Below are 23463 nucleotides of genomic sequence, written 5' to 3'. Positions count from 1 at the left end.
AATGCTATAACAATTCACTAGCGATATTACAATCCTACCCATGTGGCTTAATCCAAACTTTATTGAATATTATGACAGCCATTTCTCATTTAGTTTATGATAATAAGGCAGTCTCATATACACCAACCAGGTAAGAAATGACAAAAGGGTAAAAATTTATGCATCCTAGAAGGGGCTTTCCCCTTAGCTGTTTTACTGATACCTTCCAAAAAACATTTCAAGTTAGAAGTTATCAAGAAAAATAAGCACATTTCAACAAGAACAATGCACTCATTGGGTAGGATATTTGGTGTTGAAGAACATTTTTTGTTTCCAAGCAACAAATTATAGTTGAGCAAAATTCTCAAAACTTAACAAATTACTGATTGTGAAAGGTGGCGGCCATGGGATCTGTAGGGAACAAGATAGGCCACAATACAATCAGCACTAAAATAAATCAGCTATCATTTCAAACGGGCTATCTGTGTATTGAAGGTGGACTGGCTGCTCAACCTGCAAGGAATTTGCAACTCCGGCAAAGCTAACCAGAATATAGGCTAAGGCTGCATTCAGAAGCAATAACACACATTACCGAACCAATCACACCTCAGCCAAAAGAAAAGCTTTATTAATCAAGTTTAATCACTTAGAAAAATAACAGCAATACAGAACTCTAATGGTGTGTGGGGATTTGAAATGGATCCAGACAGTCAACTTTATATGTTGTGCCTAGACTACGTGTGGCAAGCATTATTCACAATCATAATGCACATCACCTTTATTATACAACATTCTGCAAGTGTAACTGTAAATTTCATAGGATCTTTAAGCAATAGTCAATAAATTGTTGTGAAAGGAGTATTTAAACAGTATGCCTATGCAGCTCAATCTTACAAATCTCAATGTTCCAATTGGCTGTTTACCATAACAAATTTTTTTTTCCAGATGTAATTTTAAATATACAATCTCCGTTACAGCAGCCAGATCTTCAAATAGTGACTTATACCAATGACTGATGTGCACCATTTCTGACCAGAGTTAATCCACAGTTAAGTTTGCAACAGTTATCAAGCACTGGAATGTCAAATATTCATTGAAATGACAAGTTACCAGTCCATATCTACCACTGACAAGTTAATATTTGAGATAAGGCAACTAAAAATTGGTGTAGCTAGATTTAAAAGACAGAGGACAATTTGTCAAATCAGTCAGAATATGTCCACATCAATACTCAAGTCAAAGTAAACCTGAATGCTCAATCTCATTACTAGATTAATAGGTCAAATGTACAAATACCTATTGTCAGCCAGACTGACCACTGAAAAGCAGCAATGCGTGTACAATTAACATGGCTAAAATGTATTAATCACTGAAAAAAGTGACTAAATTTATTCAGGTGACCTAAAGATGTGGGCACTCCACAACTCAAATAGAAAGTGTTTTCACATTATCTATTTTCCATAAGCATTTCATTTGCTGCTAAAGTCCATTAAAATATACAAAAAAAACACTCATTTTGAGGGGCCAGGGAAGTAAAGAAATATCCAGTGTACTTTTGTATTTTCTATAGTAATAACTGCATATGGAATTTGCAAAGAGACTCGTGCAACATTTTTTTAAACAGCTGTTGAACTTTTTAATGAAGCTGCAGAAGCTCATTTCAGTGTCAAACTTTGCAATTTGTGTATTTACTCTCAACACTGTGGAATGCTATTTCAAGCTACTTTCAGCAAAATTTCAGGAAGCCACACTAAACAGAGCGACTCAGCTTTTTATTGCAGTATCACCATAGTATAAACAGAACAAAAGCTATGCACTGTACATTTTTGTTTTGCATGCTCTTCAGGATCTCGTTCACATCATTACATTCACCTTGACAAAAGTAAAAATTAAGCAAAAAGTCACCCTAACATGAAATTTACTTCCTGACTTGGCTATATCCACTGAAAAACTAATACAATACCGAAATATTGCCGTAATGTTGTTGCAAACAACATTATAAATACGGAATTACAAATTTAAAACATTTTTAAAAAATATTTGTTGTAGTAAACAGAAAACCAGATGGGTCATCTACTTCAATATGGTCTCTCCCGACGGTCCTGGCGACGATCACCCCTAAGAAGAAGAAAGTCCATGAGCAATTGACAAAATTGTCGTAAGACAAGATGGAGTTACAGGAAATTAAAGGTGTCCTTCTACCAGAGGGCAGTTTTGAAAGGAAACTGGTTGCATGTCAAACTAATTGCACATCTTTGCAGAAAATATTCTAGCAACAATGTTAAACACTGATTAACTTACTTCCTATCCAATTTTCCTGGTCCACCACGTCCTCCTCTGAAACCCATTAATTCTCCCATTGGGGGTCCTCCAAGCATTCCTCTTCCACCTCTAAAGCCACCTCGATCACCACCACGTCCTCCTCGGAAGCCACCACGGTGGTCTCCACCTCGGCCTCCCCTAAAACCCCCACGGTCCATACCACGGCCACCACGCATCATGGGACCACCTCGACCACGATCACCTATGGAATTCAAATCAGTCCAAGATATTCCTTAGAAGAATTTGGAAGTTTACATGTTCAATTCTAGGAGCAATATGCCTTTAACACAATTTATACAAATTGGATGAAATCAGTAGAATTCAAGTTTACGATTTTTAAGTATTTCAAAAGAATTTTGCAAAAACAGGACCAGAAATTTCCATTAATTGCAATATGGAATGAAAATAATTTATGACTGACAGAGATTAACTCACCTGGAGGGAATGGTGGTGGGAGAGGGCCATCTGGCTTTGGAGCCTTACACTGGTTACATTCAGTCCGCCAGGCGAAGTTAGAATTTCCACAAGTTCTAAAAATAAAAATATGCATTGTCTATTCACTTTTGCTACCAGAATCATGGAAAAAGACAAATAAAATGCTCAAACCAAGCTTGACATACGGGTTAGGACATCGCCAGTCACCAGCTCTTTGCTGTGTATTTCCCCCAGAAGGCCCACCACGGCCACGTGGGCCACCTCGGCCTCCAAATCCTCCTCCACCACCGCCACGGCCCATAGGTCCTGAAATTAAAGCCAGGGAACATGCATACTTCAGGCAGCAGAAAAAATTCACAATAAAAATTTCATGTTTTCTCCATAATTAACTGATGGGGACAAAAGACCAGCATTATGAATCATGTTACAAATGATATAGTCAAATAACATAAGTCAAACATTTATTAAAGGTGTCTATGCATGAATATAATCCAGATTAGCACTCCTGCCCCCTAATACTGCAAATCAGTTCTAAAAAAAAGGAAAAGGACACTGAATCAAAAAGGTTAGCATAAATGTAAATGGAGTAAATTCACACCATTCGTCTAAAACAGAAAAGCAAAAATAGCATTACCTGGTCTGTAATGTAGATTCTCACCTCCTCCTCTAGGAAGCCCACCACCTCTACCATCGCGGAGGGGAACATTACCTCGCATATTGTTAAATGAGAGTGGTGGTGGCGGCTGCTGCAGCTGGGGTAAGGGCTGTGGTGGAGGCTTCTTTTTGGCCATAGTAACCTTGATTGGGTTTGCGTCAAATTCTTTGCCTAAAGTTGGAAGGGAATGTAAATTATTGCTGCCACACGAATGAAGTCGTACTTTCTTCATCATAGAAAAATTGATGAAGACCTACCATCAAACCATTCCACAGCAGCCTTAGCAGCAGGAGGGTCATCGTATGACACAGTAGCTTCACCTTTGGGTTTTCCAGTCTCTTTGTCAATGAATATGTTGATCATAGGCTGTCCAGTTCGTTTGTTGTTCTGCAAGAGTGCAAAAGTTATCATCAAACTCGAAAACCCATTAAAAACAATCTCTCAACAAAACACATCAACACAAACCTTTATAGCACCAGTTTGCTTGAAGAAATCCAAAAGTCTTTCTGGAGTTATATTTTCCCCCAAACCTTGCACATAAATAGTATCATTCTCCACATCGTCCTGTGGGGCTGAAGTCGCGGTCGAGGTTGGGGTTGGAACTGGAGCCGGAGCCGGTGGTGGAGGTGGAGGTTCAGCTGCTGTAACTGTGGAAAGCATTACAGACCTTCAGTTAACAGAAAAATCATCATTGATCCTGTTTCATGATTCAGGATTATGGCCAATTTTTTACCTTAAGAAATGAGCATTACAAAAATATAGAAAAAGTGACCGAGTATAGCTGTATCCTATCATTAAAAATCATTACCTGGTTCAGCCACTGGAGTTTCTTCTACAGCTGGTACTGGATGGAGAGAAAAAGCAACAATGACATTACTTTGCATTCCACCAAACCACTACCTTTACACATCTAGATCTATAATTCCGGCACCTTTCTTTTTGGTTACTCATTCAACTGAGATGCACTGCAAATGCAAGACCATACCATATGAAAATCTTCAGTAAAAATTTAAAACTACAGTTTTACTTTTAAAAATTCCCCCATTTAATTTTCTAATAAGTGAACCATTCTGTATTTTATACCACCTCATTTGCGTGGTTTGTCACTTTCCATATACATCATTGTCTTCATGAATTTGAAACCCATTTTAACGTAAACCCCTCTCTTTACTCACTTCTATGTTTTCTAGTCATCACCAGCCTCAGGTAATTTGAAACCCATTTTTATTGGAAAACCCATCACTCAAATGATACATCCATATTCATCACTGTATCACATAATTTGAGACCCATTTTAACGCAAGCCCACTTTAATGCCGGCAGTTGACACAAGTGTTGAATTTTGTATAGAGGTTATTTTTTTTTTTACTATGCAAAAAGTCTTCCCCAAATCACAGACTGCAAACACGATGTATTTGACTAACCATTTTAATACTAAAAACTTACCACCAGGCTTACTGAAGCCACCCCGGTCGACACCGCTGCAGGGACAAATATGAAGAAATGAAGCATCCCTTATGCCAGTACCAGTTGAGCCTAAGGCTCAAAGATGAAACTCGTGCCTCTTTAAAAGCACTGGCTAAGGCCTCTGAAGTTTCACCAGTTTTCATCTGCGAGTTTGCCTTTCTTCATAGTAGTTCTCCTAAATCTTTCGTACACCCTCAAAAACCATTTACACCTTCACTGTTTGACTTGCCAGTAACAGGGTCTCAACAACTAAAGTTGGTGCATGCAGTTTTATAACAGAACTGTTAAGCAACCATTATACTAGTTTTACATTATTTTTTAAACTTCCAAATAAATTACATATTACTGTAAATAATAAATACCATGTTTACATTACAAGTGTACAATACCATGCTTTTATGTATTACTCCACTTGCATACACCATACACATTTTTTTGTCCATACATATGTAGAAAACGTGTCTAGTCCCACTTTTCAATATGCTGCCGGCTCAGTCAAAATAGTTTAAAGTATTGAAGTGTAAACAAGGCTCTCACTTTGTAACCTGTAGCATATAAATGCGACAAAGCATGTTAACATAGTTTCCATATTCAAGCATTTAAAAATAAATACTGTATTGGCATTATTAAAAACTACATTCTAATACTTACCTGCAAACAAGGGAGTGAAAGCAGTATCGTACTGCTTAGGCTCTGTACAGTTAAATTCTTCCAAAGAACACGTTTAAATGGTAAACTCCTCACTTCCTGACTAAACATTTACAAGTGTGACCATTTCCAAATCCAACAGGAAATACCCACCCCAACCTTTAAATGTAACATGTACAAATTTCAACCCAATAAAAAGCAAGCTAACCCCTCAACACCCAACCATAGTTTTCTACCGATTTAAATTTTAGCTATTATAAAGCCAGACAGCTCTGCACTCATCTTTCCTGCTTAAACATTAGTCATAGTTCTACCCATAATTAGAAGTTTAAAAAAACAAACATTTAAACCTATACCTAAACTGAAAATTTAAGAAAGGGTCAATGGTGAGGAAATGATCCCGTCATCAGGAGGACGAAAAACCTTATTCCGAAAGGGAAAATGGTATGATCAATCACATGCTTTTTGTTAATATCTTGTAAAGTACCCAAAATACAGCAGCCACATGGTCAACAAATTTATCACAAAACTAAATGCTAACGCTGGCCCAGCAGTGTGAACTTCAAAATTCCATTGCAAAAAAGGCAGAGCCTAATTGTAGTACTTCATTTTATATTGACTTTTAGTTTGAGACACCAGTGCAGACTTGGATCTTTACACAAGATGAGCAAATGACTGTATCGCCAATGTCAATGATTGTCAATCTGTGCACCTCAACAAATTCCTTACAATCAAGTTACCATTAAGTAGTACATTTTTCCACCCACTGCATGATTTTAAGAAAATACATTGAGGATTTCAGACCCTGAACCCAAGTTGCATTTAAAAAGCTGTAGGAACAGGTAACTGTGCATCGATTGTACTATCAAACATTCAAAGATTTAAATCCTGGATAGGACTGTACAGGTATAGGTCAGTTAAATGATACCAGTAGAGGATAGTTTTGAAATAGTGCTGACCAACTATTTGTGAATATTTAGTAAAGGCACAATTTTATATCTTAGCTGTACTCACGAGAGTATTTTATTTGTTTAATTATTTTTATTTATTTAGCGATACTGCACAGAGTAGGCCCTTTTGGCCCTTTGAGCCATGCCATCTCAGCAACCCCATAACCCTAACCTAATAACTGGAGAATTTACAATGACTAATTAACCTATCCAGCATGTCTTTGGACTGAGAAAACTGGAACACACGGGGAACACCCACATATACCACAGAGAGGAGGTACAGAAACTCCTTACAGAACAGCACCAGAATTGAACTCTAAAGCACAGAACACCTCCAGCTGTAATAGCTTCACGCTAACAGCTATGCCACTGTGGTGCCCAATAATAATAATAATATTATTCTTGCTCCGAACTCAAAAACTAATCAAATGGATAATTTATGAAGGGAGAAAAATGTGAGCAGTTTCACCCTATTTCAAGTTTTATTGGGTACAGACCATAAGTGCTGTGGACTTCACTGAAGTAACTACTTATGGCAGGGAAAACTGCTTAACCATAAAAGACTAACAGAGCAGAACCTCTTTTGCTCCATAGGTAACATTAACATGTTCCCAATATGATAGAGTGAAATCTCCAGCTGATTCCTCCTACCCCTCTCTGGTGCAGGCTAATTCTGCTTAGCCCAGAGATTTTTAGCTGCTTGCAGCTCAACCACACACCATCCATCCATTTTCCCATGAATGTTCTTTTAAAAACAGCCCAGTAGGTTATATTTAAATATCCATGTTACCAACACTTCAAACTGGTCTGTTTTAAATACAGCATTGTCAGTACGGTCATTAATATGACAAGCTAAGCTGTTTTGCCACATGCCCGTCAGATGGATTTTTTAAAAAAAGGTGTTGCAATTAAACAGTGATTATTAATTTATTACACCAAGCTTCCTTTACTTGGAAGGATACCAAGACACACCCAATTGTGTCTTCATTAAAATGAATAGAAATGAGGAATTACAGGCACGTTCAGATCCAAGTTTAGATCTACTTCAAGTTTTTGTACCTTTGTACATAGAAAAATAGGATACTTACCTTTGCTTTGAATGCTGTATTGGCAACTTGTGGATTCCCAATTACTACAATTTCATAGCACTTTAGCAGTTACAGTAAAACACAAAAATGTGTGTGGTGGGATGTAGCACAGATTTGAAATATTTACCCAATCCACTCAAGTGCCAAAACTGCATTTAATGAGGAGGCTAAGAGTCACTAGAATACCTCTTAGATGATAACATACTAATGACCACCAGGTAGCATAAAGTTGCCAGGGTCAGTGGAATCAGAGTATCTGTACCCATCAAATGCAAATATGGAACTTCAATTCTCAGTAAGTGCTCTCATGAAAAAAAAAGCTAGTTTTTTAATGATAGGAATAACATCCACAAGATTGTTTCAGAAAGGGAGATCAATTATCTATTGTGGGACAAGACTCCATTAGTATCAGTAGTTTTCTGATGCAGCATCCAAGTGGTCATTCTTCACACAAAGTTCAACGGCAATGTTTGACAGGTATTCAAGCAGTCTGTTTGGTCCCATATACTTACAGCCCCTAGTCACAGTAGGGACGCCGAGTAAAATAAATACTAGCCAAACATTCCCCCTGTCTACCCCAAGTAAATTAAGGCCAACTGCTCCTTTGATTGAAATTGGTCATTTACAAGGACTAGAGTTTGTAATGGCATGGCAGAACACACAGGGTACAAACACTCAACCCACAAGCAATTTAAAATAGCCCTCACACACAGAGGGTGATATTTACTTTCAACAAATTTGGCATTGGTAAATCACTACAGTTGTTTCGGGACTTTAAAAAAAATGCTCATTTGAAGTTGCACAATGATTGTACTCAAATTAGTCATTTTTGAACAAGGCGCCATTTAAAGTGATACTTGTTTAAAACCCTTACTGGCAAGTTCAAATTGAACACTAGTAAAATAACTCCTACTTTCCACTGACCCTGCCTATTACAAGGCATAACCCGATAATGCTTTCAGCTCCCTTGTTGATTAGTAAACAAGTACAATGGAGTCTTTAAACGCAATGACTATAGGGTTTCCATTGCCTCTATTTTTAGGTAATTGTACGGGAATTATTTAAATTCAAGTAAATTAATGGTTCACGTTATTCACATTTTTTCAGAAATATAAATATCGTAGGTACCAGGCAAATGGAAACCCCATTAACTTAAAATAGTCAAGTTAACTTCCAGACGTTGAAGTGAAACCTTTATCATATTCTCCTAAATTATAGTGCAACAATTGTATTTCTGCATTTGTAGAGTGTTAGCAACAAAAATAAAACTGGCCACAAGGAGTCTAACTTTCAAAAATTGCTACATCGATTTTCAAATGAAGTATGGCATATGCATAAAGCAAAGCCTACACCAACATAAAATAAATGCACGATTATTAAAAATGAATCCAGGCTCCAAATAATTACAAATTTATAAGATGTTCCACTTCACACCCCATAATTTTGCCATTGCAAAATATTTTAATTCTGGAAGTAGGTGGAAGGGACTATAATGCCCTTTCCAAAATACTAATGAGATTGATGTAGTGATGTTTGAGAGATACTCCAAAATATAAACACTGTAACAAAACACATTAATATTCTCACCTATGTGGTAGCAATATGTAAAGAGAAAGCGAAGGACAATTTAACACAACTTATCTCAGGATTAAAGGTTTCACCAGGAAGGCAATGTCATATTATGTGGAGCAAATACTACGTTTTAAGTTAACCTCCCTCAAATTTACATAGCGTAGGACAACCAATTCAAATTAGTTTCAAAGGTTTTAACAAAATCCCACATTTTATTTGCCAGATGCATATTTCAAAGCAAATCAAAATTACATCTATAGTTTATCTAAATTTCTTTTACATTATATAAGTGGAAATTAAGATAAAGCAAACTATTCCACAGAGGCTAGACATTGCCTTTGGAAAATTAGCAGGGCTGAAAACTGTAATCATTTCACGTCACAAATTCCCGGACAAAGATTTTAATGGGCCATGGATTTAAAAAATTAAAATCTATATTAATTTAGATATAAAGTTTAAAAGCAAACTTCTCATTTGGGGACATCTAGTTCCTGATAACTCCAATGAGTTATTTGGGAAAGTGGCCAGTTAAACCCAGAGGTTATTTTTGTTACAGTACTTTCAAATCAGCTAAATGCTTTCAGCCCTGTATTGTTAACTGTTACTCTGGGTGATTTCTTGTATTAATCTCTCCAAAAGGAAGAGGTCATCTTACCCCATGCCACCTCGTCCACTCCGACCACCTCTACTGTAACTACTTCCTCTGCTTCCTTGATCATAGCTTCCACGACTTCTGCTACGGTTTTCAGAGCTACTGTTTGAGGTTCCGTAGCTACTCTGGTCTTGTCCATACCCACTCATGTTATTAGTAGATGGTTGCTCCTGCCTATAGGAACCTAGATAAGCATTTTGTTGGTTAATTTACTAGTATTAATCACATTTGAGGGCAATAATTAGGAAATTTAGGATAAGCATCAAGCACAATATGGGCCTGGCCAACTCCATTACAACTGGCCTGGATTTTAACCCAAATAATTCAAAAAATAGTTTCAAAAAAAAATTTATTCTACTATTAGCTTCTTTGTTGCCTGTTACTGTTTAATTTCAAAGTGACTTATACTACTAGCACTATTTTACCAAAACATACAAAAGTCAAACTTACTGTACTGGCTTTGTTGGCTATAGTCTGTTTGCTGTCCATAGCTAGACTGCTGACCAAACCCTGTAGGTGGTTGCTGTTGGCTGTATCCTCCAGTTGGGGGTGGTGGTGGTGCATAGCTACTCCCCTGTTGTCCATAACTTGCCTGCTGGCTGTAAGAGCTCTGATCATAGGCAGTTGGCTGAGTGGTGCTACTGTAACTATTAAAAAAAATGATGGCAAGCGATAGCCAAAGGTCACAAGCTTGAAAATAAAGTTAACTCAAATTTGTTTCAAAGGGTTAAAATATGGAATACACAAGCTAAAAACATTTAACATTGAAATAGTAGCAAAATGTATTTGAAGGATTTTAAGAAACAAACTCGTATGACAGATTTAAAACATACAAAATAATGCACTGAAATAGATCCTCTGAAGAACGCAAAATTCTCCCTCTCAATGACTTAAGTTACTGCCCAAATGCAGTTTAAAAAATGTTTTGGGAGAGAAATAATTCCTGTTTTAAGGCACCAAACTATTTATTGTACATTTTCTACCAACAATGTGACATCCTCTCTCATCTTAAATATGACAGTTGGGCAGAAACACACCTGTCAACCTTCAAAACATTATCATTAAGAGAAAGAATTTGGGGTAATGTTGGAAAATCCATTTCCTCACATCACATCAGAAATGAAACAATTACCTTGTAGGAGGAAAAGATGGGGGAGCACTGGGAGGTTGAAGAGGATAAGTTCCATGAACACTCATTTGAGGGTATCCATAATTCGTTTGGCTGTATCCTACATTAGATTGCGCATAACCAGTACTTGGTTGGCTGTAATCATCTTGCTTGGTTGTATCTTGTGCTCTGAAATTTAAGTCAGCAATTATAAATTACATACAAAGTTACTATTGACTCAGGGTGGACAAAAGAGTGGTGTTTAGAGATAAAGAGCAAAAATGGTATATGTTAGAGGAAATTAAAGACAGAAAATATACATAACTTTGTATTTTGATAGAACATGTTTAAAATCTAACTGGATTATGCAATATCTAACAAAGCTGGATTTAAAATAAATTTACACAATTGTCCAGGCTTCCAACTTCTGAAATTTTCTAAAAATTATTAACTGTGATTCCTGCCAGTGGGCAAACACTTGAGTAGCCTTCTTTAGCAGTAATGAAGCTGCTCTAATCATAGGGAACCACATAAATGCAAATTTCTCAACATTACCTTTTCTAAGACAAATTACTGAATAAGTAACATCTTACCTAAAGTCACTAAAAGCCATGTGTGCCAGGAAAAGTCTACATTTTTCTATTTTCCCCAAAAATATTAAATATAGCCAAAATAAGTTATCCAGGTTATGATTCATTTAAAGAATTCAATACTCATTCACCCCAAATTAAAATCAGAATATGGTCTTAAGCAATTAGGAGTTCCAGTGACAATGAGTCATGCATAATTCGTTGGCACAGTATGTACAGACTCCGGGAGTTTTTTATAATATAAAAACCTTTCTCACACCTTCCCTGCAAGCTATAAAACAGCTGACTTATACCTGGTAGGTGCAACCGTTGTAGCTGTGTGTTGCCCATATGCAGCATAGGTGGGTTGCTGACCATAGGTTGGCTGTTGACCATACGTAGCTTGTGGAGTACCAGTGCTGTCATATCCAGTTGTACTGTAAGCCTGCACAGGCTGGCTATAAGCCTGAGGCGCAATTGGTGCGCTATAACCTATTGAAAAGAAAAATGTACTAACATTTCTACAATAGTTTTATATGCAGACTTAATTCAACATATTGCTAATTGCTCATGCTCACTAGAATGAGCACCAGACCCGTCAACTAGCATCTTTTGATTAAAAAAAATGCCTTTAGACATAAAATGTGTGAAGTGCTTTGCTGGCCCGAAATTAAGGATAAATTAGGAAATGTTTGTTTTACCCATAGACTTAAGAAGTAAATGCTGCAATACCGGACTCGCACTACTGAAATCAATGAGATGATATACAAGCTTGGAAGCAGGATTCTACTTGCATCTCCCAGTATTTTAAAGCCGTTACAAAAATGCCCAATGCAGCTGAAATTTTAATATGATTTGTCACTTCCCCCCACAGAGAGCGTACAATGTATCTGATAGCAAAGTTGCTACCCCAGTATCCTTGCATGCATGAGCCAGAGATGCTCTGAAATCGGAACTTCAGCACACCCCCCACTTTGCAACATAATAGTCTCAGAAAACAGAGCTCAAATGCATTTTACTCTCATGCCTACTTCATTTTCTGATAACAAGCAGGAAATGGGCACATTTAATGGAGATTTTTTTCAGCCAAGTCAGTACACTTCTTTAACTAAAGTCAATTTTGCAATAGCAAGAAGGCTAAAAGAACTTCCCCATCAACGTTAATTGAACTAATGTTTTTCAAATTCAACTTGTGAATTCAACACATTGCCACACCTTTCTAACTCAGTGTTATGTAGTCAATACAATTAACCTTTTAATAAATGCATTTTAATTCAGGCAATGTTTAGAAACATAACCTTTCATGATAACACCTCAAAAGGATAAATTCTGGTCACTCCTAAACTTTAATCAGTCACAACTAGAATATAATTTGTATAATGGGCCAAATGAAGATTTACCAGTTGTACTTGCTGACACTGAGAAATACCCAAGTGGTAAATTATGCCTTTCTAAACAGCTGTCACTTGTGCTGGTCTTGGACCTGTACATATATACAGCAAAGGACTGTGTATAAATTTCATAATTGGCTGAATGCCAGCCAATCTAAAATTTAAAATTAATTTCAAGGGCAAATTATTTCTTTCCCTGTAACATCAAGGACAGTCTAATCACAATATTGAGCATGCATGACAAGTCAGTTAATTTTATATTGAAGTTTCAAATGTTTGATGTAAAATGCCAACATGAACCATGCAACAACAACCAGGCATTCTAACCTGCACTTGTCCCTTCTACTCAAGAAAGCACAACAGACAGCAAAACAAAAAGATAAGAATTAATCATAGAATTTAAATGAAAATTAAAAAAATTAACAGAAGTTAACCCTTACCAGTCTGGGGTTGCCCATATGCAGTGGCATATGCTGTCTGCCCATATGCTGCAGTTGTTTGTGCTTGAGTATATGTTGTATCAGTAGGCTGAGTATAGGCTCCATAACTCTGCTGCGCATATGCCTATTTGAATTCAAGTTATAAAGGAACAATACACAAAAAGCTAAAGCTCAATGAAATTCAACGAATTATCAACATTCTTAAAACTTAAGGCTTCAAAATTAACATACAATATCACAAAAAAAAAGAGCCAAAATCTTACTTGGGTTGTCTGTCCATATGCTTGAGTAGGCTGAGCCGCATAGGTTCCATACCTGCAAAGATATACAGTGTGTTCACATTGCTTAAAAGATACAAATAATCTCAGACCCCTTTTGTCAAAGTTGGCAAAGAGAGGAAACGAGTTGCTTTGAATTGCAGAAGACAGGGGAGGAATTGATAGGTAAAGAGACTTGCAACCAGGTTTGTAGTCACCAGATGAGAGCAAGTTGAAGTGACATCCTCAGGCTACGCAGCAGTTGAATTCCTAGAAAGTTGCTGGTATTGGCAGGTGTAACACTGGGCAGAGTCGCCGGTTGAAAGAAAAACAAATAGGCAGGGGGTGTTAAAAATGAAATAAAACCCTTAGCAAGAAGTGACTCAAGATCAGAAATGGAAGATCCTTATGAGTGGAGTTAAACTGCAGGATAAGATGACTTTGATGCATCTTATACAGGCCTCTGAATAGTTGCCACAATGTAGGTTACAAATTAGAACAGGGATCAGAAAAGGTAAATGGCACTGGATCCCTAAGAGAAGGAATGTCTACTAGATTGCTTTGTAAAACAGCATATGGTTGAGCCCACTAGAGAAACGGCAATTTTTCATTCAAGGTTGTGCAATGAACCAGATTTGATAAGAGAACTAAAGGAACCCTTCAAGGCAGTGATTATATGATAGAATTCATCCTTCAGTTTGAGGGAGAAGCAAAAAAAAAAAATCAGACATGTTGGTATTACTACAGAGGCACAAAAAGGACTGACCAAAGTTGATTGGAAGGGACCCTAATCAGGGGTCATGGTAGAGCAGCAACAGCATGATCCCAAAGCAGCAGCAGCATTCTAGAGGCAACAGTGGCTGACAAGGGAAGTCAGACAGCATGAAAGCAATAGAGGGCTTTTTTTTTTTTGCAACATTGTAAGCAAGGAATCAGAGGATTGGGAAGCTTTTAAAAAGCAACAGGGGAAGGAAGATGAAATATGAAGGTAAGAAAGCCAATAATGTAGAGTATACAAATATTTTTCAGGTATAAGAATAAAATTGGGCATTGCAATGGGGAACAAATGAATGGGCAATGAACTGAACGAGTATTTTGTAAATTTCACAGTGGAAGTCACCAGCAACACATCAAAAATTTGAGAGTTGGGAGCACAAGTGAGTGTAGTCACCATTACTGGAAGGTGCTTGGGAAGCTGAAAGGTTAATAGGTAGACAAGTCACCTGGACCACAGGGTTCTGAAAGAGGTAGATGATATTTGGGAGACAGTAGTAATCTTTCAATAATCACTAGTCAGGAACGGCTCCACAAGACAGGAAAACAGCAAATGTCATTCCACCCTTTAAGGGATGGAGGCAAAAAGACCAGTTAAAATGACTTCAGTGGTTGATATTATTAAGGATGAGGCTTCAGGACACTTGGAATACACGATAAAATTAATAGAAGTCAGCACGATATCTTTAAGGGGAGATCTTGTCTGATAAAGGTGTCAGAATTGCTAATCAAATTCAAGCCAAGAGATGGAGAGTCAATAAAGGTTATATACTTGGATTTTTAGAAGGCCTTAACAAGATGCCACACAAGGCTTGAAAACAGAAGCACAAGGTATGAAAGCAAACATACCAGCATAGATAGAAGATAAAGGGGGCCCCTTCTGACTTTCTGCAGTTCAGCTTGGTCCGCTACTTTTCATGTTATATGCTAATAATCTGATGACAGGATTGATGGTTTTGTGTCCAAGTTTCCAGTTGATACAGATGGAAAGGCAAGTAACGCTGAGGAAACAAATCTGCAGAAGCACTTGGGCAGGTTGGGAAAACAGGCAAAGAAGTGGCAGATGGAATACGGTGTAGGTAAGTGTATGGTCATGCACTTTGGTAGAAGGAATAAATATTCTAATTGGCTAGACTATTTTCTAAATGGGAAGATAATTCAGAAAATGGAAGCGTAGAGGGACTTTAGGAGTCCTAGTTCAGGATTTCCTAAAGAGTAACCTTCAGGTCGAGTTGGTAGCAAGGAAGGTAAAAATCAGTCAGCATTCATTTCAGATGACTAGATTACAGAAACAAGGTGTAACACTGAGGTTATGTAAGGTGCTGGTCAGACCATATTTGGAATATTGCAAGTAGTTTTGGGTCCCATATCTAGGGAAGGATGTACTGGTGTTGGAGAGGTTCCAGAGGTGGTTTGCAAGAATGATAGGGTTAATGATTGAGGAGCAATTCATTGCACAGGGCCCTGTACTTGCTGAAATTTAGAAGGACAATGGATTTCATTGAAACCTAGTGACTATTGATAGGCCTGGATAGAGTGCATGTGGATCAGAGGGTACAGGCTCAGAATAAAATAACATCCCTTTCCAACGGAGATGAGAAAGAATTTCTTTATCCAGAGGGTGGTGAATCCGCAGATTTTCTGTCCACATATGGTTGTGGACACCAAGTCACTGGGTATGTTTAAAGCAGAAATAGATAGATTCTTGGTTAGTAAGGGTGTCAAATGTTACATGTAGAGGTAGGAAAATAAATTAGCGATGACTGAACAGAGAAGTATATGGCCCAATTCTGCTCCTACATATTACAGAATCACTATTTTCCCTAATGCAACAATCCCCCCCCCCACATTTTGTTAATTTGTTTTTTTTTATCCTCACAAAGTCGATATTTAGTGATTTATGAATTCTGCAAAGGCAAATTTCCGTTACCCAAACTGTACACTGAAAATTAAACAAAATTAACCAAAAGATACAAAATGAGGCAAGTAAAAGAAGTCCTTTCCACATCCTTGTACTGCTCATCTAATCATGTTTCTTTGTCTATTCTCTCTTCAAATGCCCTCTTCTCATGGCTTTGTTCCATTCCCACTGAAAAGCTTCAATTTACCCACCAACTGAATGACCTCAATAACTTATCCCCACAGCAGTACTGGTCTTACCTAGAGACTCCATTCATGCTATTCATACCATAACATTCTCTGCAACTCAACATTAAACCACCTCTTTCCTAGTTCCCAGCAGTAACCTCAATTCACTTTCCACAAATGCTGCCCAATCAACTAAGTGTATCAGAAAGTGCCAATTTCACAACTTGTGCAAAATGGCACTTCTAATACACTGATTAAAGTAACTATAAGCAGACCTGCACAATTCAATTAATACATAAACTATTCTGCAAAAAGATAATTTAGCTGAACCTAAGAAAGTGGGAAGATGTGTTTAAAAACAAGGCAAACACTTAATACCTTCAACAATTTATGAAGCATTCAGCACCTAGGGTCTGCTCCCAATTAATTTGCACTTAAATACAGTTTCTTACTTATATTCAACTTTTGATCTGGAAGCAGAGGAGGAATTTCTTTATATTTCAAGCAGATGACCACAATAATAACCAAGTTGGCACTGCAAGAAGAATTGCTATATAGAATTTGTCTGCATGTACCAAATGGAAATTTGTCCATCCTGGATCTGATCATCACTGAAGGATGGATGTCACTTCAAGAAATGTACACTGCATGTAAAAGTCATAGTTATTCAAATAACAGCGTACCTTTTACATTTAGTATACACGAATGGCTGACTTTATCCACATTTTAACAAGACATCAACTGTCTTGGTGAAAAGGTCCAAGGAGGCCTGATTGATATTTTAGATAAATGATATACAGGTTCCCCCCGCTATCCAAAAGTAGAGCATTCCTATGAAACCTTTCATAAGCCAAAATGGCGTAAAGTTAATTTATATGGGAAAAATTTTTGAGCGTTCCCAGACCCAAAAAATAACCTATCAAAACACATAAAACCTAAAATAACACTAACATATAGTAAAAGCAGGAATGATATGATAAATACACAGCCTACATAAAGTAGAAATAATGTAGTGTAGTTCCACTTACCAGAATCAGGAAGACAGCGAGCACACTCATACAGTTCTTTGTAAGCACTCAAAACATCCTGCAAACCTGCCCTAAACCTACGTGCCCTTTCAAAATTAAAGTCATACTTTTCTGCAATCATTGCAGCACTGTCAATCGTAGTGAAAATCTCACACAGTTCAAAACTATGGTGGCTTGAAGCTGAGTGTAGTTCCCAGGGAAGGAGCTTCACTTTTCGCCACTCTCACTGCTCGGGGCGCACGCTGCCTCTATAACAGCTCGCTGCAAAACAAACGCTGAACACTATTTTCGCTTTTCACCTTTTTCCGTAAAAGCAAAAATCCTCTTCGGATTTCTTTCGGTTAGTGAAAACAGGTACTAATGTAGGTCTTTCATAAAAGTGAGGTGGCGTAAAGTGAACTTTCGTAAAGTGGGGGACATCTGTATAGAAATATAGCCTCTTATTGCATAGCTTCACTTATGTAGGTTAAATTCTCCAGTATTGCAATGGCCTAGTTAATGCTACATGAAATATTAACAGTCCATCTAACCTACCCACAGATAAAGCCGTACAAACCAAATGGTGCTCACAAGTTAGCTGGTATCAGGAATTACTTTGACTCTTCAGGAAAACTGGGGACAAGAAATGCCCATGACAAGAACATCTGTCATGAAGCACATGGAATACCCAAGCTACCAAAATATTAGAGATTAGCTGCTTCACCCAGATCTATGCTCCATTAGTTGTTAAAAAATGCACCCCTACCTATTCTTTAAGGTAAAGTAATTAAAGTATTTAAAGTAATTAATGGCACAAGTGGTTTACAGCTTGTTTTTTCCAAACCTCAGCCACATGTAAAAGCGAAATTGAATTTAAAAGATAAAATTTACAATAATATTTACAATGGATTTTGGCTATTCCTTTAGGGGGTGACACAAAACATTTAGAGGGGCTTAACCATGTTTGAAAATGGAACAGTACAATATGAATATCAAGTATGGGTAATGGTGTGAATTAGACCAGGGGTCCCCAACCTTTATCGCACTGCGGACCGGTTTTATATTGACAATATTCTTGCGGACCGGCCGACCAGGGCCGGGGGGGGGGGGGGGGGGGGTGTTAGGGTTGCCAACGAACAAGAGTAGCAGTCAAATACGTTGAGTTTACCCCCGAGAAAGACTACAATGACCATGAAGCCTTGTGCAGGCACCAGTGCGCATGCCTGTATGTGCCAATTTTTTCCTACAAATCGTTTTTGGCCATTCTGCTATTGGGGGGGGGGGGTGTTAATCACCAACGCAATATAGGTGATAAGTGGCTAATACATTCGTTTCTAAAAGGGTTTATCTAACGAACTTAATATTAAACACACAGCGCATATTTTCCTCGCATGAATATAGTGATAAGTCAATTATCAGGGGAGGACGGGGAGTTTGAAGTAAGTGTTGAACGAACTTCCAGTAGAAGTGGTAGAGGCAGGTTCGGTATTATACTTTAAAGAAAAATTGGATAGGTATATAGACAGGAAAGGAATGGAGGGTTATGGGCTGAGTGCAGGTCGGTGGGACTAGGTGACAGTGGCGTTCAGCACGGACTAGAAGGGCAGGGATGGCCTGTTTCCGTGCTGTAATTGTTATATGGTTATATAAGTCAATAGTATCATAACATTTTAAGTAACATTTGAATATTAAACACACAGCACATATTTTCCCCGTATGAACATATAAAATCATTGCAACACACCAATATCGCTGAATCAGTGGGAGCCCTGGGCTTGTTTTCCTGCAACAAGACTGTCCCATTGAGGAGTGATGGGAAGACAGTGATACTCGAAGGGGGTTCCTTATGTCCAGTCTATTCCACAATTTAGTTTTCGTTGTATTTATTGCAGAGGTATGTTGGAAATGGACGCAACGTTTTCAGTGCTTTTGTAGCTATCTCAGGATATTCAGTCCTGATTTTGATCCAGAATGCCGGCAGAGATGTTATGTCAAACATACTTTTCAGCCCACCGTCATTGATCTCCTTCCCGCGCTGACATGGATGACGCGTGCGTAATGACCTTGCGTGCATTCAAGCCCAACAGTGGGCGTGACAGGGAATGTCATAGTCATACTTTATTGATCCCGGGGGAAATTGGTTTTTGTTACAGTTGCACCATAAATAATTAAATAGTAATATGTAAATTCTGCCAGGAAATAAGTCCAGAAATGAGGAAAGGTGCAGCTGACTCCTATTGCCAAATTATATTGTTTCCTTGCGGCCCGGTGGTTGGGGACCGCTGAATTAGACAAAGTACTCAACTCCAAAAATTAATACAAAATAATTCTGAATGAATTCTGACATCTGGAAAACTGATTAATTTCACTGCCACCCACCCATCATCATCCAGCTGAGAGCTTGAATCTGAAATATTAAGAACTTCAGTTTGTCCTAATAATTACAATACAAGCTGTATCTATTTCAATTTTTAAATTAGAAAATATAAGCCATTACTTGAGTACTTGAAACCAAAGACCGATTTTCAAAGACATGACAACCAATGAAATTTCCGATAAAGTCCATCAGATACACTTACCCTTGCTGAGCTGCAGCTTGAGTATAGGTACTATAATCTGAAAAGAAAAATAAAGTAAAATAGATTTTACAAAAAAATTGTTTGTATTCCAGGTAATGTAATTTAAATCTTTATGATACAGCTGGGCATTCTTAGTCAACCCCTGGATGATGCAGCAATATTGAAATACACAAGTACCCTTACCCAGGGGATGAGGTGCCATATACAAAATGTGACACAATATGGTCTGAAATGCAAAAAAGAACAAGCATTTTGTATATAGTTTATTTTCATAGAGGTTAAAAATCCCTAAACGTTATTATAAGTGAGGCAACTATTCTGGAAAAGTCTGAGGTTGGTTTCTGGACAGTGATTACACTCTTGCATCGTTCTGATATAAGGGGATGAGATTCATCAAATGCAATTGCCATTAAAGATCAGGTTAAAATAAAAGAAAATGTTAGGAATGCAAGTTAGGCAGCATTTGTGGAGAAAGTTTGTAGCATGTGCAATTCCCCCACCCCACACAAGATTGGAGCAACCATGCGCAACAGAAACTACATATTTAGACAAAGTATGACAATTGAAAAAGCTACAGCTTTCCTAAAAAAAAATTCACTACTGTGGAAAATGGGATAGCATCACAACCCATAATCAAGGCCTGCATCTGGAAGCTTGGTTTATCAGTTTATTCCCAAAATTACTTGGTAATTTTCTGTAGCTATGGTGAACAATATCAATGAAAGTAAACATGCAATTCAATCAAGCTTAATTCCTTATTTATAAAATGTGGCAAAAAAGATGGAACACTTCCACCTTCAAACAAATGAGTACTTTAGAACTGTTCATATTTAAGAAAATGGTTTCACTTTATCAGTTTTAACATGTGTTCACAATTGTAGGCATTTGAATGTTGCAAGAGAAAAAGGTCAGCAAAAGTACATCATTGATGTTGCAATGTATGTGATAACTGAAGCCCTAAATCAATTGTTTCAGAAATAAACGTATTGTAAATGCTATGTGTGCACTTCTTAGCGTTTCCTCCCACACTGAAGGAAAAGGTTAAGACATACAAAAGTAAACAAACACATAAATCAGTATCTTCTCCATTTCTAGTGAATATGTTGTTTCGAGTGATTCAGACAGCGAAATCTTCATTCAGTTTAATTTTTTTAAAAGCTTTGCTTGGGGGAGGAAATAAAAATTTTAATCCAGCAAGGTTTTTGGATCTAATGAATAGTAAAGACCCAAAAATCTGAACATTTCTCTTTCCAAAGACAATGCCAAGTCTTTCAAAATTTTGCTATTTCTTTCCATAAAGACCAACTTTCTCACCAGATCAAGACAGTAAGGTCAACTGGTTTGCTTACTATATGAGATATTCTCAAAATGTCCACATCTAGGGCAAGCAATTACTTTAAAATATAGTGGTTGTTACCTCCTTCCGACTAATCTGTCACTCAATTTCAGTCAAGTAGGGGACTTGTGTTTAGTGTCACCTTTCACACCATTTATATTAACAAAAAGTCACTCCAAGTGTCAATACTGAAATCTGAACTGCCAATCATTAACAACACCGCAAGAAGAGGTGTGTGAAAAAGTAAAAAACCCTAATCTTAATCTAATAAAAATAGAGGCATATGACAAGAGGTCAAGCTACATTAGGTCAGAATTTTAGCAAAGTGACAGCTTCTGTCTCCAGACCATTCTGTTATGAGCATAATATAAAATTAAACTTTCTCACAATAAAACTTCTGTTTATACCTTTCGCACAATAGCATTTGAGACACTATATTGACCAAATTTATACTGATCAGCTCTGTTGGGCTCTGAGATTATAAAAAACGATTAAGCCTCCACAATGGTGGAGAACTCTTGAAGTGCCTGTCCAAAGAAATAACACATGCTACACTTTTCACACATTTCAGACAATATTAGATTGACAAGTTTTATACTGATCATATGTGATGGGCTCTGAGGTTTTAAAAATAAGGTTCCACAATGATGGAGAAATTGCATATAGGGAAAACTCAAGTTTCAGATTAAAGGAATCATGTGTGGATATTTTAAGGAAAAGGAAATCTAATTATTTTTTTAAAAAGCGCAGTTAATATTATCTTAGAAATTAGCTTATTACGAGATGTTAGGAACCCAGTGCTAAAATTTCACCGGATAACTTCAACGGAAGAACGAAAACACACTTGGTACGCTTCTTTAATAACATGATCCTCAATAACATTTAACAAATTCAGGACGTCTAAAGCACCATCCCCAAAACAAAAAAAAACTAACAAAATGCAAAAGATAAGCATGTCAGTAATCTAGCTGCCTTTCAAACTATTGTCATATCGCGCCTTTCTACGAAGAAAAATTAAATTCTGACCAATGAACGGCTCCAGTTTGGCAAACCGCTGTCGCGTACGGAACCACTACTTTCTTTAAAATAAAGGCCGAAATAAAACACAACTCAACTTCTTGAACTGTACGCGCATTCTCAAAATGGGGCACTTTAAAAAACTGAAAATCTACACCGCCATCATTTAAAATGAGAATCTACAGAACACAGTTTCAATCTTAAAATATTTCCAAGGAAACTATTTTGACCGTAGTTACGAACTGATATTTTTTAATTATTGAAATCCGGTCGTTGGCCAATCTGATTCCTCCACCCCCACCCCCCATCCAGACCAGGCCTCAAGACGGATAGATAACACATAAAAAAAAACACTTCCCCTTCGTCTGCAAAGTGGGCGACGGCGCAGCCAAGGGCAAGGAGCCGGCCGCTGGGGAAGTGAGATGGCGGCTCGTGTGTGAGAGCAGCCGGGCCCGAAGGCTTTGTGGCGCAGTTCGCACGGGCGGGCCGGCCAGTGGAGGGAGAGTTGGTGGTTGTGCCTTGACGACGGCGGGGTGGGGGGAGGGGAGGGGAGCCCCAACGGCCGCCCGCCCGTTTCTCCTCCTCCTCCTCCTGCAACACGCGATGGGGCCTGGCCCGAGCATAAAACCGCGGCCCTCGACACACACACACACAATAAAACCTCCACAGTCGCCGCTAAATCCAATTCAAAGCTCGGCGAAAAAACCAGCGGGCGAGCGCGGGTGCGGTCCGAGGGCCCGCCCGCCGCCGACCGGGACGGCGGATGGTGGCCGCGCGTTTGAATCCGAGCCCAACAGTTGGGAGACTCGCTCTTACCCGTCGACGCCATCTTCTCCGACCTCTGACTGCCGCAACGCGCCTGCGCGGACACTCGACGGACTCGACCACCGATTTGGCGCCTTGCGCAACTCGCCCCGGAACAGCCCGACGGTAACAGTCACACACAACGAAAAAAAATCCTTCTCCTCAGGCCACCGCGATCCCGAGTGCCTCGAACGTGAAAAACGCTCCAGCGGGTAAAACTACACTATATAGGAACAACCGTTGAAACCCCCCCGCCTGCCGATTCGCGGGCGAGGTTTACGATAATGCTCACGTTAGGCTCCACGTCGCTATTTAAGGATGACGT

The 23463-nt window shown here is 38.3% G+C and overlaps 1 protein-coding gene across 1 annotated transcript; it reads right to left on the bottom strand.

The window, feature by feature from the left end:
* Positions 1-586: 586 nt before the first annotated feature.
* Positions 587-23442, bottom strand: LOC140190831 (RNA-binding protein EWS-like). The gene is made up of 17 exons (XM_072247701.1): positions 23151-23442; positions 19982-20018; positions 13540-13591; positions 13277-13400; positions 11760-11937; positions 10901-11065; positions 10219-10415; positions 9772-9952; positions 4838-4872; positions 4200-4235; positions 3857-4038; positions 3649-3778; positions 3371-3562; positions 2922-3042; positions 2737-2831; positions 2281-2503; positions 587-2097 (listed from the first exon to the last, which is right to left on the bottom strand). The coding sequence occupies exons 1-17, from the start codon at positions 23161-23163 to the stop codon at positions 2058-2060; spliced, it is 2001 nt and encodes a 666-aa protein (XP_072103802.1). The 5' UTR covers positions 23164-23442; the 3' UTR covers positions 587-2057.
* Positions 23443-23463: the final 21 nt, after the last annotated feature.

This window comes from Mobula birostris, chromosome 31 (assembly GCF_030028105.1).
Source record: "Mobula birostris isolate sMobBir1 chromosome 31, sMobBir1.hap1, whole genome shotgun sequence".
Lineage (NCBI taxonomy): Eukaryota > Metazoa > Chordata > Chondrichthyes > Myliobatiformes > Myliobatidae > Mobula > Mobula birostris.
This window is presented reverse-complemented; position numbering and strand designations above follow the sequence as displayed.

Bases quoted from the DNA above. Each gene is read 5' to 3' on its own strand.
- LOC140190831 (XM_072247701.1), bottom strand. The intron at 13,401-13,539 runs GTAAGATTTTGG...GAATTCAAATAG, and splicing joins CATATGGACAGACAACCCAA to GCATATGCGCAGCAGAGTTA. The intron at 3,563-3,648 runs GTAGGTCTTCAT...TTCCAACTTTAG, and splicing joins TGCTGTGGAATGGTTTGATG to GCAAAGAATTTGACGCAAAC.